The sequence below is a fragment of the Manis javanica genome, chromosome 5 (genome assembly GCF_040802235.1).
Source record: "Manis javanica isolate MJ-LG chromosome 5, MJ_LKY, whole genome shotgun sequence".
In the NCBI taxonomy this organism is placed as follows: domain Eukaryota; kingdom Metazoa; phylum Chordata; class Mammalia; order Pholidota; family Manidae; genus Manis; species Manis javanica.
Window position 1 is genome coordinate 42,175,015 of NC_133160.1, and position 14,576 is coordinate 42,189,590.

A 14,576-nucleotide genomic window follows, 5' to 3' on the forward strand; every position below is an offset into this window, starting at 1 on the left:
CGCGGGGCTTCAGAGAACGGCACACATCGTAATTCCCTGTCCAGAGCCTTACAGATCTCCACAAACAATGACATCACTCCGACGCCGCCGGCCAGATTACAGCTGGGGGGATTTTCCTGGGAGCACAGCGGGCCGAGGAGCAGAGATGGAGGCGCTCTCCCGGGTGCTGAAAGGGGCGGGGGCGCAGGCTGGCCGCGCGGCGCCCCCCCGCGGGCGGAGGAGGATCAGCCGGGCCGGGGGCGGGCAAGGGCGGGCCCGGGCGGACCGGGGTGGGTCCCGCCGCTCCTCCGGCTCTCATTGGCTGCTGGCGGGCGCACGTCACTCAGGCTGGAGCTCTCCTCCGGCCCCAGGGAATTGGAGCTGAGGAGGAGCTGAAAATGCAGATTTAGCATCAAGCACGGGCAGACGCTCGCTCTTTCTCTCAGATACACACAGCTCCCCACATTCGCACCTCTTCCAGCCAGCCGGGCCGCCTGACTACACGGCTTCCCCGCCAACCAGAGGCTGGAGAACACACATTAATTTGCTGTTTTCCAAGCCCCTAATCAGTCGGTCTCTTTCGCTGCACAAAGATTTTTTTTAAACAAACAAACAACAACAAAAACTACATATATATTTTTTATTTGCACCTTCCTTTCGAGTCTCCTGCTCCGCCAGCCTGCGCGCCTTCTAACACCACTTTTCACTCCCAAATAAAGATGAACGGTGGCTGTGTCTTTCAGTGGAAGGCGGCTGCCGGGCTCCTCTTCTGTGTCATGGTTTTCGCATCTGCCGAGAGGCCGGTCTTCACGAATCATTTTCTCGTGGAGTTGCAGAAAGGGGGAGAAGAAGCAGCTCGCCAAGTTGCAGCAGAACATGGCTTTGGAGTCCGAAAGGTACGATCTCCCTTGCATTTCGCATGTTATTTCGAAAGGGGGGCAGCCCTGCGCAGTCTCATTGCAGATTTACAAGTTTTCTCATGCGATGCAGATATTTTGCCATCGGCTCTTTAACACCACATTGCCTCTGGTGATCTTTCACAGCTTATGTAATTAAAATGTCCTTCAAATTGTATTTGTAAGGTCATAAAAATAATTTATTGGTCTATGACTTCGTAGCGAAAACAGGATATAACACCTTTCAAACAATGCGGTGCGCCCGGGCTGCTGTCCGAGGTACCAAGTTCTCAAGGCTGCCAGGGAATGGAGGGATGAAGTACTGAACATCTGGGTTTGGTGTTGTCTCGCCGGGAATGAATCCTCCATCTCCCAGGAAAAGAATAGTTTCCGACGGACATAGCTCAAAGCTTGGACACTGCCGTTCTCCTTCCTGCTTTTCGGATCCCGCGCCGGAGGGCGTCCCTCCCGGTTACTTTGATCCCTGCCCTTTTTCCAGGGACAACAGCCCCCTGGCTCCAGGACACTTGCAAACATGACTGGGTTTTCTTTCCAAATCGGGGCTGAACTTCTCTCCCTCCCCACCGCCTACGTCCAACCACCCCCAAGCGTACTCCTAGTTAGCTCTCTGGTTCTCAACTCACAACTGTGGAAGCTGGAAAGGTAAATTTTTAGGGGAGTTCCCTACGGAGAGGTCGAGGTATCTCTCCTGGTATGTGGGAGGCCAGTTTGGCTTTCCCACGAGAACATGGGGATCTCCGTTCCAAGTTGTCAGAGTTCGACCGTTTGGTCAGCTGGATGAGGCTCCTAACCTAGACGCCTCGGGACTCTCTTGGTGACTCCAGAGCACCCTTTCTGGGAGGTCAAGGGAAAGGAGAGCGCTATGTAGGGACCGCTGCTGACCTCTTGTCAGGGATCCCAAGAGGCCTTAGGGGACCTGGGAAAGGGGGATGGAGAGGGTGCACGGAGAAACGGGGCGAGGGGAATCCGGAGGACAAAAGGATGCGATTTTGCAATCAGAGAGATGGTGGGGGTCTATGGGATTCCGGGCCCCTTCTCCTCCCTCCTGATGCCAGGAAAGAGACAAGATTCCCGGTGGGTATTTGCGGTAGCTGCTTTTGCCTCTCAAGGGCAGCGCAAACTGGGACTCCTGTCAATCCCTTCCGTCCCGACTTCCCACACCCGCTGCCTATCTCCCAGCCTCCGCAAAGGCTCCTTTATAAGCTGAGGGCTCTCCGCCTCCGTAGGGCGTTGGCAGCCGCGATTTTGACCCCAGGAGGGTTTCACAGCGAGTTTGACAGAGGTCTGGGAGGAGGTGCCAGGTCCTCCAGTGGTGCACAAGCAGGTCTTGCAGAAGGGAACTTGTTGCTCCCGGGAAACGTGGGTAGAGCAGGGGCAAGAAGACACCAGCTGAGGGAGCAGCCCGCTGTCGATCTGGCCAGGGCCTGGAGGTTGTTTCAAGAGTGCCACCCACACAATAAACAGACCCTCTTTCCTTCCCACCCTACTCCCCAAACTTGGCAAGATCCAGGCACCATAAATATAATAGTGATTGTTATTAGCTGACTGTTATAGAGCACCTTTTTTTGTACTGGAGTCCTTACATTTTTATTTAATATTCTCAACAACTCTGAGGAATCCATTATTATTAAGTCTATGGCACTGATAAGGAAATTGACTCAGATAAGGACCCAAGATAAAAACTGCCAAGGATTTAAACCCAGATCTTTCAGAGATGAATTCAATGCTCTTTACTCCTTAGTATATACCAAACTAAGTGCTCTACAGGGTACGGTGACCTTTGGGGTATGCCGAAATGGGATGTGGTATCAGGTTCTTTAGTTCTTGAGAGTAAAAGGGACACAGTTGATGTAGAAATAACTGCCACCCTCACCCCCTACCATGCACCTTTTCACAGTGTAAACAGACATTGCTGTCTCCTCTTTATTTCCCCTTTTGATCTTAGAAACTTAATCAAATCGAAGTGTAACCAACACCGATAATGCTTTAACTTTTTAATTCTCCAAGAGGGTTACATTTCTTTTTATATAGAACTAAACAGCTTAATGAGGTATTTACGGTTTTGATGATGGATTTTGAGCAAGGAGATGCTGAGACAACCTCAACATAAATGAATGTGAATCAAGATTAATGATACCAAAATAAAAAAAATAAAGTAAAATAAAAAAATAAAAAGAATAAATGAATGTGAATCATCTCTACTACACTTAACTTAAAATCTCAGGGTACTCATATTTGGGGTGAAATCTGATACCTCAGCCTCTCTCCATTCTTTTTGGGAGAGGAGACCACTAGTTTTGCATCATAGCCTCAAACCTGCAATTCCTATCCAGGAGAAGTGGGATTTTACCTTGCCATCTCTCTCCTTACCTCTCCACAATTTCTCAGAAGTAGTATCTCTTAATTCAAATGATTTTTACCCTGACGCATATTTAAGTAAAATTCAATCGATGACAACACACCTGTGTCTGACAAATCCTTGCCCAATGCTACACCTGTCTGGAGTAAGCCCTTTTTTCCTCCCTTGGGTCCATAGCTCACCCATCCTTCAAGACCCATCTCCAGACCTTACCTAATGCCTTAGACCACAGTGAACTTTCCCTTCTCCAAATTCCTGTGGGACTAAAAAAGCAAGGCCTACATGACACATGAGCTTGTATATGCCATCTCTTGTCTTATAGTCATTTCACATGTATAAGAAAACATGGGTGTAAGTGTTTCCACTTAAGTGGTAAATATGCAGTGATGATATCTTCTATATTTCTAGTTTCCTCATCAGAGCCACCATGTTACTGGGTTTGCCAGCCTGCAAGGAAACTTCCTTAGCTTTGCTTATTACTCCACGTTCCCAAAAATGTGTCTGTGTTGTTTTCATTACTGTACTTTGGTCAACATTTGTTACTTCTTTTTCATTTAAAACCTCCAATGCTTCCTTCTCCTCGTCCTCTCTAACACTTCATGTACCTCTCAGCTCTACTGTCCCATCCTCTCTGATACTCAGTTTCAGCTACCAAAGATTCCCAATATTATTCATCCAGAATAAGAGTCATCTATGCAAACTAAAGGAACCTGCTATTTTACTCACTTATATCATCTAGCCTTACAGACCTGTAAGGGAGAAATTATTGGCATTAGCCTTAATTCTTGAAAAAAAAAAAGTTAAAGCTCCAAGAGATCAGTTAACTGCTCATATTTGAAAAGTGAAAAACTCAAATTTAAAACCAAATTTGCAACACCAAAAATAATTTTATTTTTCTATATGCTGCTTCCAGGAAGCCTTCCCTGACTGCTAAGAACTGTACTCCTGGGGCACCATTTTAGAGTTCAGATATCTTTCATTTCCTTTCTTTCATTTTACTTTTTTCTGTATCCAAAACTTATTTGGTCTAAACATATGAACCTATATCATTAATTAATGTGTATTAGTATGTACTTCTTCAGGCAGATAGTAAATCTTCCAAGATGAGAAACAATATGCTATATTTTTATAGGCCCTATATTTAGCACAGTGTCCTATATATGAGGTAATCAATGAATATCTATTGATTATTTTGCCTCATTCTTGCAAGAACATGACCAAACAATTATATTTCTTCTCTAAAATGGAGTAAAAATGCCTATAATTCTGCCTTCAAAAAGGTGTGTTAAGACTAAAGTTTTCTATTTTATCATGATCTTTCAGAGATGAATTCAATGCTCTTTACCCCTTAGTATATACCAAACTAAGTGCTCTACAGGGTACGGTGACCTTTTGGGTATGTTCATCAGAGAAGATGCATATGTCTAGGAGAGTGGGAGAATTTGCAGCAATGACATAGGCATTTTTCTTAAGAATGCCTTGAAATTCTCAGTACACTACTAATCTAATTCCCCTGAAAAGAAGAACAAAAATTATTTATTAAAGCAACAGTTGCAGGCTGGCAAAAAATCAAGTAAAAATTAAGGTAAAAAACCCAAACACCTGACAGTTAGGTACTTTGTTTTGCTATGGTATATTTTGGTTTTTTATCCATGTAGGACTAAAGCTGAGATGATTACACAAGTAAAATCATGTGACTACCTTTATATGTGTTATAATTATTTCTGTAATCTAGTAGTAACTGTGCTATTATGTAATGAAAGAATAAATTTCTGGTCATTTTAATTTTATTGAAATATATTTTAGGAAAGAGTACAACTTAACATATTTTCACAAACTGGGTACACATGTGTAACCAGTACCTCAATCAAGAATAGCATCTCATAGGACCCCTCTTTCTCATTTGGGCAGTTTTTAGTTTTAGGTTGTTACAAAGATTGTTTCTGTGGTATTGTATATACATATGTTGGTGTATACATATATGCCTTTCTGTTGGAAATTACCCTGGAGTAGAATTGTTTAGTCAAAGGGCATGCATACATTCAACTTTAGAAGGCTGTATCAGTTTTCTATTGCTGCTTAAGAAATCACCGCAAACTTAGTGGCCTAAAACCACACAAATCTGGTATTTCATCATTTTCATGGATAGGGAATCTGGCACATTTTAGTTGAATCTTCTGCTCAATGCCTCACAGGCCAAAATCAAGATGTTGGCTAGCTGTGTCCTCATCTAGAGGCACAAATAAGGAAAAATCCACTTCCAACCATATTCAGGTTTTTAGAAGAATTCAGCTCCTTATATTTAAAGCATGGAGTCTTCATTTTCTTACTGGCTGCTGAACTAGGATTACTCTCAGCTCCCGAGGCTACCCTCATGACCTTGCCACATGACCCCCTCACAGATTTTTTCACACTCTCACCCTTCAAATCTCTTCCTTCAGGAAGCACCCAGTCCCAGCTTAGAGTTAACCTGGTAAGGTTGGGTCCACGCAGGATACTTTATTTTTATTCTTTTGATTAACTCAGGTAAACTAATTTGAGGCCTGAACTACATTTAATAAATCTCTTCACCCCTGCCATAGAATGTAATCTAATTACAGAAGTGAAATCCATCATATTCACAGGCCAAAAGGGGATTATGCCAAGCATGTACTGGGGAGTCGAAGTCTTGGGGGCTGTCTCAGAATTCTGCCTATCACAAATCGACTGGCAAGCAGTTTTCCAAAGTAGTTATGCCAATTTACATTCCTTCCAGCAGTGTGTGAGGATTCCGATCGCTCCACTTTCTCACCAACATTTAATATTTTATGCCTTTTCCTTTTTAGCTATTTTGGCGTGTGTGTAGTAGTGGTCTCACTGTGAGCTTAATTTGCATTTCCCTGATGACCAATTGAAACTGAATGCCTGTTCACATCCTTATTGGTGATTTGGTATCCTTTTTTATACAGTATTTGTTCATGTCTTTTCCATTGAAAAGTTTTTCTTTTAGGTTGTCTGTCTTAATTTTTGGTTTGTAGGTATTCTTTACACATCATGGATAAGAATCTCGTGTTAGATATAAGTACAGTTGATCCTTGAACAACACAAGTTTGAACTGCATGGGTCCACTTATAAACAGATATTTTTCAATAAATATATTGGCGATCTTTCTGGAGATTTGTGGCAATTTGAAAAAACATTTTCTTCTCTCTAGTTAGTTTTATTGTAAGAATACCATATATAATACATATAACGTACAAAATATGTGTTAATCAACTATGTTATTGATAAGGCTTCCAGTCAACAGTAGATTATTAATAGTTAAGTTTTTGGGGAATTAAAAGTTATATGCAGATTTTGAAAACACAGAGGTCAGTGACTCCTGTTGTTAAATTGTCAACTGTATTTTGAATTTTTATTTTGACTCTTTTAAAGTATCTTAATGTCCCAACAATATTGGGTGCAGATTATATCATTTTACTCGCACTTTGTCATGCACTCGCCTGCCAGTCAAAAGAAGAGCTCTCCGACCATATTCCCCTATCCTTTGCCCCATACTTCTCTAGATCAGGATAAACGTGGTTTGGAGGGTGAAAAGTAGAATATAGATTTTTATCTTAAGTATTTCCTGAAGGGTTCCTATCTAAGAAGCCCTTAAGGGACAGTTTCTCAGGAACTGCAAGATCTACTAGCACGGTAGCCAAAGGAAGATAGCCCAGAGCCCTGCTTCCCCAGTATGGCTGCCGCAAATTCCTTTCAGACCCCAGTTTAATTTAGTATGCCTCAGGTCACATCCAAGCTCATCCCTTATGCCTGCTCTGGTTGATCTAGACCATAGTGTTCTCTTTGCATGTAATCTGCTCCTTTTCCTTGGCATCAGTCACATCTGTCACAGCCCTCACTATACCTAGAGCCCCTATGGAGGCTGGAGAAAACGAGGGACAGTAACTCGACATGTAAAGATGATAGGATTCGGAGATAGACAGCACTTGGACCTCGGCTAGGTTACAAAATCCCTCAGAGGTTTATTTTTACTTGAAATGGTTAATTAAACATAGCAGTTGTGAAAAAATAAATAGTGTAGTGCATGTAAGGTTATGGACATAGTGTTGAGTGCATAGAATTAAATTTAAACTTAAAATTATTGAATTAGTAATACTAGTAAGGTGATGTCCTAGCCACAGTTTTACTTAAGAAGGCAATTGTGGGTTGTACTTTCTTGGGAGTGACAACCTGAGTGAGTGAGGACTAGATACTCAGCCCAATGGGAACCCATCCATGAGTTAGCCATGGTCCATGAGAAGGCCTGGCCCAAATAATTCAGTGAATTTAATTCATTATGGACCATGGTAATTATCTCAACAAGTCGTACTGGCTTCCTTAAGAAATTTGACTCACTAGCTGTGCAGAGAGGAGAATGGAAACTAGTTGCCATGAGAGAGCCCATCCAGGCCATAGCAGATGCAGATATTTTGTCTGAGTTCCAAGTAACTTTACAGTTCCACTTTCCAACAAATGACATCTGTGACAGAGGCGGATGGCTAATCACCAAAATAATTTCCTCTTCTACCTGGGCTGCTGCCACACATTTCCCAGCGTGCCTTGTCAATGACTGCAGCCATATGACAATTCTAGCCAGTGTAATGTACATGGAAGTGATGTGCACTTCTTCCATGCTTGATGCATCCCATACATTAATTCACTCATTCTTCTCCTCTGAGGCTTGATGGGATTGCAAAGAGTACCTTTGAAAGCCGAAGGCCAAAGATAGCAGTCACTGTATGAAAGAAGCCCAGGTCCCTGATTCCTAACTTAGAAGACTTACAGAGTGAGAAATTAAACTGCAATTATATTAAGGCATTGAGATTTGAGAGTGTACCTTTAGAACAACCAGGTATACTCAAATCAATATGCCATCTTAGTATCTCTTTTCTTAATTTGCTGGAGTGGCTCTCCAAACCTTGCACTCAAACCAAGCCAAATCACCACAATAACTTTTTAAAAATTTAAGAGAACTCTCATATTTTCATCTCATAAGGTCAACCAACTTTTCAGATCTTTGTGATTTGTCTTCTCCAAGACAAGCAAGAATACATAATCCATCCAACAGCCTGTCCCTCCCACTGGCAACATATATGCCCTACTCCTCATACACCTTACTTGCTTCTTGGCTGTTAAATACACAGGGATCACAGGTGATGATTTGGCCATCAGCACTGAGAGAAGGCACTTGAACTAATCTCCAGGAAACTACCTTTACAGCAGCCATTTATTTATAGGCAGCAGTTTAGCTAGGAAATAGAAGTAGATAACAACCAGAAAATCAACCACTGGCAGACTCTTGTGTTTCCCTAAAATTGCCAGCTTAGAAACTATCAGTAGTAGAACAGATGAGCTCTTTAAGCAGAGAAAATAAAGCCTGAAGTTAAAACTTGATCAAAATACAAAAGAAGGGGGAAATTACACCTTTTTCTCTCAATTGAATGAATATCTAGAAATCAATCTCTATTTCAAAAGGTCTTATTAACTGTAGATCATAATGTTATAGCATATCAGGAGGTGATGTTATAGTTAAGTTTGCAGTAATTACATATGTGGCTGTAACTGCTCAAAGAAGTCAGCCTTTAAAAAATAAAACATGAAACCTGAAGCTGTTACTTCCTCCCCCTACTAGAGCAGTGGCTTCATTTTACATTCATATGCAGATCTATCTTTTCAAAAAGAAAGTCTGTATTGAATTTGTGGATTATTATTTGAGATTCAAAAATCACAGAACAGCTCAAAAATAGGAGTTACAGTTTGATCTCCTTTACTAATATATATTTGTTATAACCAAAGTCCACTAACTGGCTATAATCCACTAATGGTTGGAGAATCAAGAAATTACATCTAAATCAATACTATTAATGGATGAGGTATATATGTATATATATGAAGTACATATAAAAAGCAATAAGCTCTCTCAACAGATTTTTTTCGTCCTTAAAGTAATTCAACCTTAGCTTTTTGAGGAATGTTGTGATGTGCTGAGATCTCCAATAAGGATAACCGAATATGATAAACTCTTGGGTTGAAAGTGAAAAATTGACACTAACTCTTAATTTTCTGACTTGAATGAATTAGACCTAAAAATGCTACAAGATGTTGATAGTTTCTCCATTAGAAAGCTGACAAGAACATGAACAAAACTGTAGAATCCTGTGGCTGCTCTTTCTTTGGCACTGATACATCCAATACATCTCCTAATTCAGGAGATTCGCTTAATGCTCACTTTGTAAAAAGACAGAGAGATTTCAAAGAAAAGCGAGAAAAATATAGGACCACTTATTTGGGTACGTCAAGAACATGAAGATAATAACTGGTTTAAAACATTTGCCAAGTGTTATAATGACATTGGGGAAAATTGTTTTGGCCTTGTGTACTTAGGTTTTATTGTTCCAAAGTTTTAATTTAAGCTGAGGGCAATGACATTGTTAGTCTCACTTTTTATGTAAACACAATGCCTGGCAAAATTAAGCTTACAATGAATATTTGTTGAATGAATGATCTAATTTATATTGGTATAAGATTTCATAGACAATTGAGCATTTTTCCTCTTGAAATTATATAAGCCAACAAGATAAGTGAATTTGGGGGATGGAAATTTGGGGATGGCAACAGCTTACTGTAAGGACAATATTCCTACACATTTTGGCACTCATGATACCAGGAGTGGGAATAATCAAGTTAAATAACTTGAGACAAGTTAAGAATCCCAAATCACATGAAAATATCTAACAACCTTATTATTTCATCAAAATTACACATTCTCATTATTTTTAAAAAATATCAAGTAGTAAAAACAAGCATTGAAAGAAAATATTTTATTTTATTATACCAAATCTCATTACTCAGAAATACGCATTAGCAGCATTAGGTAAACTTTATTGCAAATATTTCTGTAAGCATATCTATAGAGAGAAGAGAAATAGATAAAATTGCTTTACAGAACTGGTATCACATTATACAGACAGTTTTTAAATTTTAATTATTTAATTATTTTAGGATTGAACAGAAGAAAAGGAAATTGAAAGAAAACAGAAGCAATTGTTAAACTTCAGATAAAGTGGTCACATAGAAGAGGCATTACTTCCTAATAGGTCTCCTTAAAAATTCAGGAAAATAATTATTGTGTGTAATATTTAAGAGTTTGTGATTATTTTATATCTTATATAAAATAAGATATAATTAATTACATGTTTAATAACTTAATTACATCTCTCAACTTCAGGGAGTTATGAACTCCATGCTCTGCAAAATGGGGAAATTAGCATCTTAACACTTCCTCTCACTTTCCCCATTTCCACATTCCAATGTTTGTTAGGTGTATTATTACTTTTGTATCATGTTACATATTAATAACTAACCACCTGCTTATAACCATAATTCACAGTATTGCTTAAATTGGTTCTATATTAAAATTGCCTCTAATTCATCACAAATCCTTTTACCAGAACTTCTTTAATTCCAACTTCATTTTCACTCATCTCTTGGTTAGCTGGGTTTTACTGAAAAGTGAAAAGATTCACCCAATCATCAAAAAGGGATGATCCTCTGCATGAGATAAAAAAGAGAGGAATGGGCAGATAAAGTTCAGTTTGTAGATCACAGAAGAGGATATGGGGTGAATATCCACTTAAGAGTCACAATTACTTCAAAGATGTGGGAGTCAAGGTCATAGCTTGGAAGAAGGAAAGAGGTGACAGCATAGGAGCTTCCAGAGACATAAAATTTTGTACTGCTAATGGGAATGGAAGGGGACAGCAACACAGGGCAAATAATGACATCTGGGCAGTACTAAGGGGCCAAGTGGAGAGAATGGATTTATAGTAACACTAACTCAGTCATTTTCTGAAGCAGCATTCAGATGGGAGTAGTGGAGGTTGAGAAAGAGAGAAATGGAGCTTTCGAAAAGTGGGATACCAATAAAAGAGAAGAGAAGGTAAACAGAGATTAATAGGGGGAGAGGTGAAGGGGAGAAAGCTGTGGTTAGTGAGTAGGGTATCAAAGTTCAGGGCCAAAAATTGAGGACTTTTATGTAATGATGAAGTCCAGGTGATAATAATAATGATAATAATTTCATAAGGATAAATTTTCAGGGAATGACAAAGTTAGTTACCAAAGTCAAAACAAGATGAAGGTGGTCAAGGAACTGGAAGTCAAAGCACGAGCAATCATCCACACATGCCTCCGTGGTGCCGTAGCCAGCACTGAGAGAAAATGGAGAGGAGAGCCCCTAAGACAAACTTGAAGAACTTTGGATCTGGAAGGAGAAAGAGGAACCAGGAGAGGAGGTAGAATGTGTGTAGTCCGAGATATGGAAAGAGAATCAAGAGAGTGCAGGTCTGTGAAAGAAAGAGGGATGAAAGTTAACATAGTAAAACAGGCAGCCATGGCTACTGGTGTTAGAGGTGAAGTCTTGTTAAAATTGTATTAGCCGCCTGCACATTGGAAGAGGAGAGATATGTTAGTTTGAGTACCCAGGAGTTTAAATCCTGGAAGAAGGATTTCAGTGCAAGTCGTTTGTTTATGGAGTGATTCTAGAAAATATTCTTAGGGGAGTAGGGAATTAAGACAGGGAAGGAAGCAGGAATTAAGGCAAAGTGTCACAGTGAGCAACTGGGGCTCAATCTTACTGGGAAACCCTGAGAGCTGGTATAGAAAACGTGCCCCCAGAGTTTTCCTTTCTGAGTGATGAAGAAGCTGGGATATTTTTATGCCAACTACAATCAGACATGGACTCATGATTGACAGTTGCTCCTGGTGATATTAACTCTCCAGCATTTTGACTTGGCACATGTTCAAACAGAGTGAAATTTGGCCAACCAGAGAAAGCTCTTCAAATGAAAAGATGCAGAGGCAGTCATGCACTAAATGCTAAGGTCCAAAGAGATTTGAGCAGGAAAGTGATCATGTCTGCTACAGGAAGGAAATCAAACTGACAGGTAGCATTAAATATGATGAAGTGGACATATCAAGTGTAGACAATAACTTTAAGAAGCATGGTGGTTAAGGGAGGACAAGAAGAAAAGTATTATTATGATGACTAAATTTACGTGGTTTTAAAAATCTTTATGAAGAATTTTTTTTAAACACTTATTACACCACTTGGAGATTGTAACCCTACCAAAATATCATGACATACCTAGCTAATTATTCAGTCATTAAATTTTTACAAATATCTGCAATTACAGAATTACAACCTGTCAGAACAGGAAGGGATCTTAGAAAGACATTAACTTAACCCTTCATTTTACATATGGGAAAAAGGAAATCAAACATGATGCTTATGTTCTTAACTATTTGTAATGAGCATTTGAACCTGGAGCTTACTGGCTGTAGTTCAGAGACAGGAATCAACATACCAGCCTTTCCTACTAGATGAGACAGAGAACTGGACTGAGATTCCTATGAGTGATTAGCCACAGAACCCAACCTGATCTACCATACCAGTTCACTACAGATCCTCTTGGTCTGTTTTTACCTCTAAAATTGTTATGAATTTCAGTTTTCTAAGCAAAGCTGCTCATAGATTCAGGGACTCCATACCAACAGCAACCTACTGAATTTACACTTGGTGAATGACAGAAGAATTTATATTTCTGTGACTGCCCTTTTAGTGACTAATACAGTGCTGCACATTTAGGAAACACTCAACATCAGAACAAATGATAAGAAAAAAATCTAAAGGCTTAGTATTATCATAAGGTGCTCACTAAATGACAGACTGTGTTATGAGATGCTATAATCAAGAAGACCAAGCATATTAGGAAAGGTTGTGTGAATATCCTATTTTGTGCCTGTGCTTGTATTCTAATTAATTAGGCTTCAACCAATTACTTACCATTAGTAGCCCAAAACTTTGTGACTTAATGGGAAATTAAGAAGCCAGTAACAGAGGAGAATAAGATGATCCACAAATTCTATCTACTCCTTGTCCTTAGCCTGTTCTTCATTTCCGTGAAGGAGGAAAAGGTCAATATTATCAAGAGACCATCAGTTCTCTTTGGAGATGATGGAAGTTCAAGCACAAGAAGGCAGTTGGCATCCAAGAGTCAGTTCTTGTCAGTTCCTGCTCACTATTCCTAGGGACTGTCAGCCAAGCAAGACCTTGCAGAGCCTAAGATGTGGGAAGAAAGATGGGAAACAAGCCATCACGGATCTCTTCAAGTCCAGGAGCAGCACCATGTTGAGGGGGTGGGGCAGAATCATGCTGAAGGAACCTTGGAGGGTTGTGTCTTCAATGAGGCTTGTCATGAACCCAAACTTGGACCCAGAAGTTGAAACCAGAAACAAACCAAGGAAGAAAGAACCAAAAAAAAGTTATGGGAGTTTGAAACCAATGGACAAAGAGAGTAATAGCCACAGTCATAGGGGCTATGAGTGAAAGTACAGAAAGGAGAAGAATATTCAGTTCACTCAGCAAGAATGATGTCAGACACTGAGACATGGATTTGGGAATAAATAAGCAATTGGGATTCAATCCCAGTGGTCTAAGAATGGTTTCAGGATATTGAGAAGAGATCAAGCCCCCATGCACAAACACTTGTTAGGTCTTTGCTTGAATCCCATTGGCTGAAGCAAGCTACATGGCCAAGTTCAGCATTAATATGGGAAGGAGCCAACCAAGGGAACTGATACAAAGACAGAAACAAAATGCAGACCCTTATTACTGCAACTTTCTATGACTTGACCCCCTTTGAGTTATAGCATCTCTGAGTTGTTTCATCAAAGGGTGAGGAAGCTGGGAAATTTAACCACTAGGTCCCATTCTTTCTTGAATGAGGGTTGCATCTCTGCAATACGGAGGGCATAGGTTGGATGAAATACAAGTCCTGACTTCAAGAATCCACAGAGGAGTAAGAGTAGCTCTTTTATAAAAAATTGGAGTACTGGCAGTAAGCCTTGTGATAGATTCTGATATTATGCATGTGGGGAAGGGAAGTCTTCACAAGCTAGGCAATGTCAAGTTGAGGTGAATTTGCATTGAAGCTCATAATTTCAGCCAGTTAAAAGGAAAAGGGGTTTGTAAGGGATGGCCCAGCTTACACAACAAAGTACACCAGAATTTTAGAAGAATTGCAAGTAGTTTTGTCTGGCTAGATGCTGAAAGAGACTGGGAGATGAAGCCAAAGGTAAGGACTGGGGTCAGTTCATGAGGCATTACCCATAACATGCAGAGGAGTTTGGGTTTTGTGGGTAGGTAGAAGGAGGCATTGAAGGGTACTTGGAAAGTATAACAGCCATCTACAGGAAACCCTAGGATAACAAGTTGAGCTAACAGTAGTGAGTTGGAAGGGCCT

At 40.3% G+C, this 14,576-nt stretch overlaps 1 protein-coding gene across 2 annotated transcripts in view; it reads left to right on the top strand.

Moving 5' to 3' along the window:
* Positions 1-358: 358 nt before the first annotated feature.
* The window catches only part of PCSK2 (proprotein convertase subtilisin/kexin type 2), a 270,812-nt gene continuing 256,594 nt past the window's right edge, over positions 359-14,576 (top strand). The window contains exon 1 of one of the 2 annotated variants that reach the window (XM_073236951.1): positions 359-875. In XM_073236951.1, coding sequence (XP_073093052.1) covers positions 699-875 — 177 coding nt within the window. In that variant the 5' untranslated portion in view covers positions 359-698. The remainder of the gene's footprint in view (positions 876-14,576) is intronic. The other variant, XM_037022502.2, reaches the window with a different exon arrangement.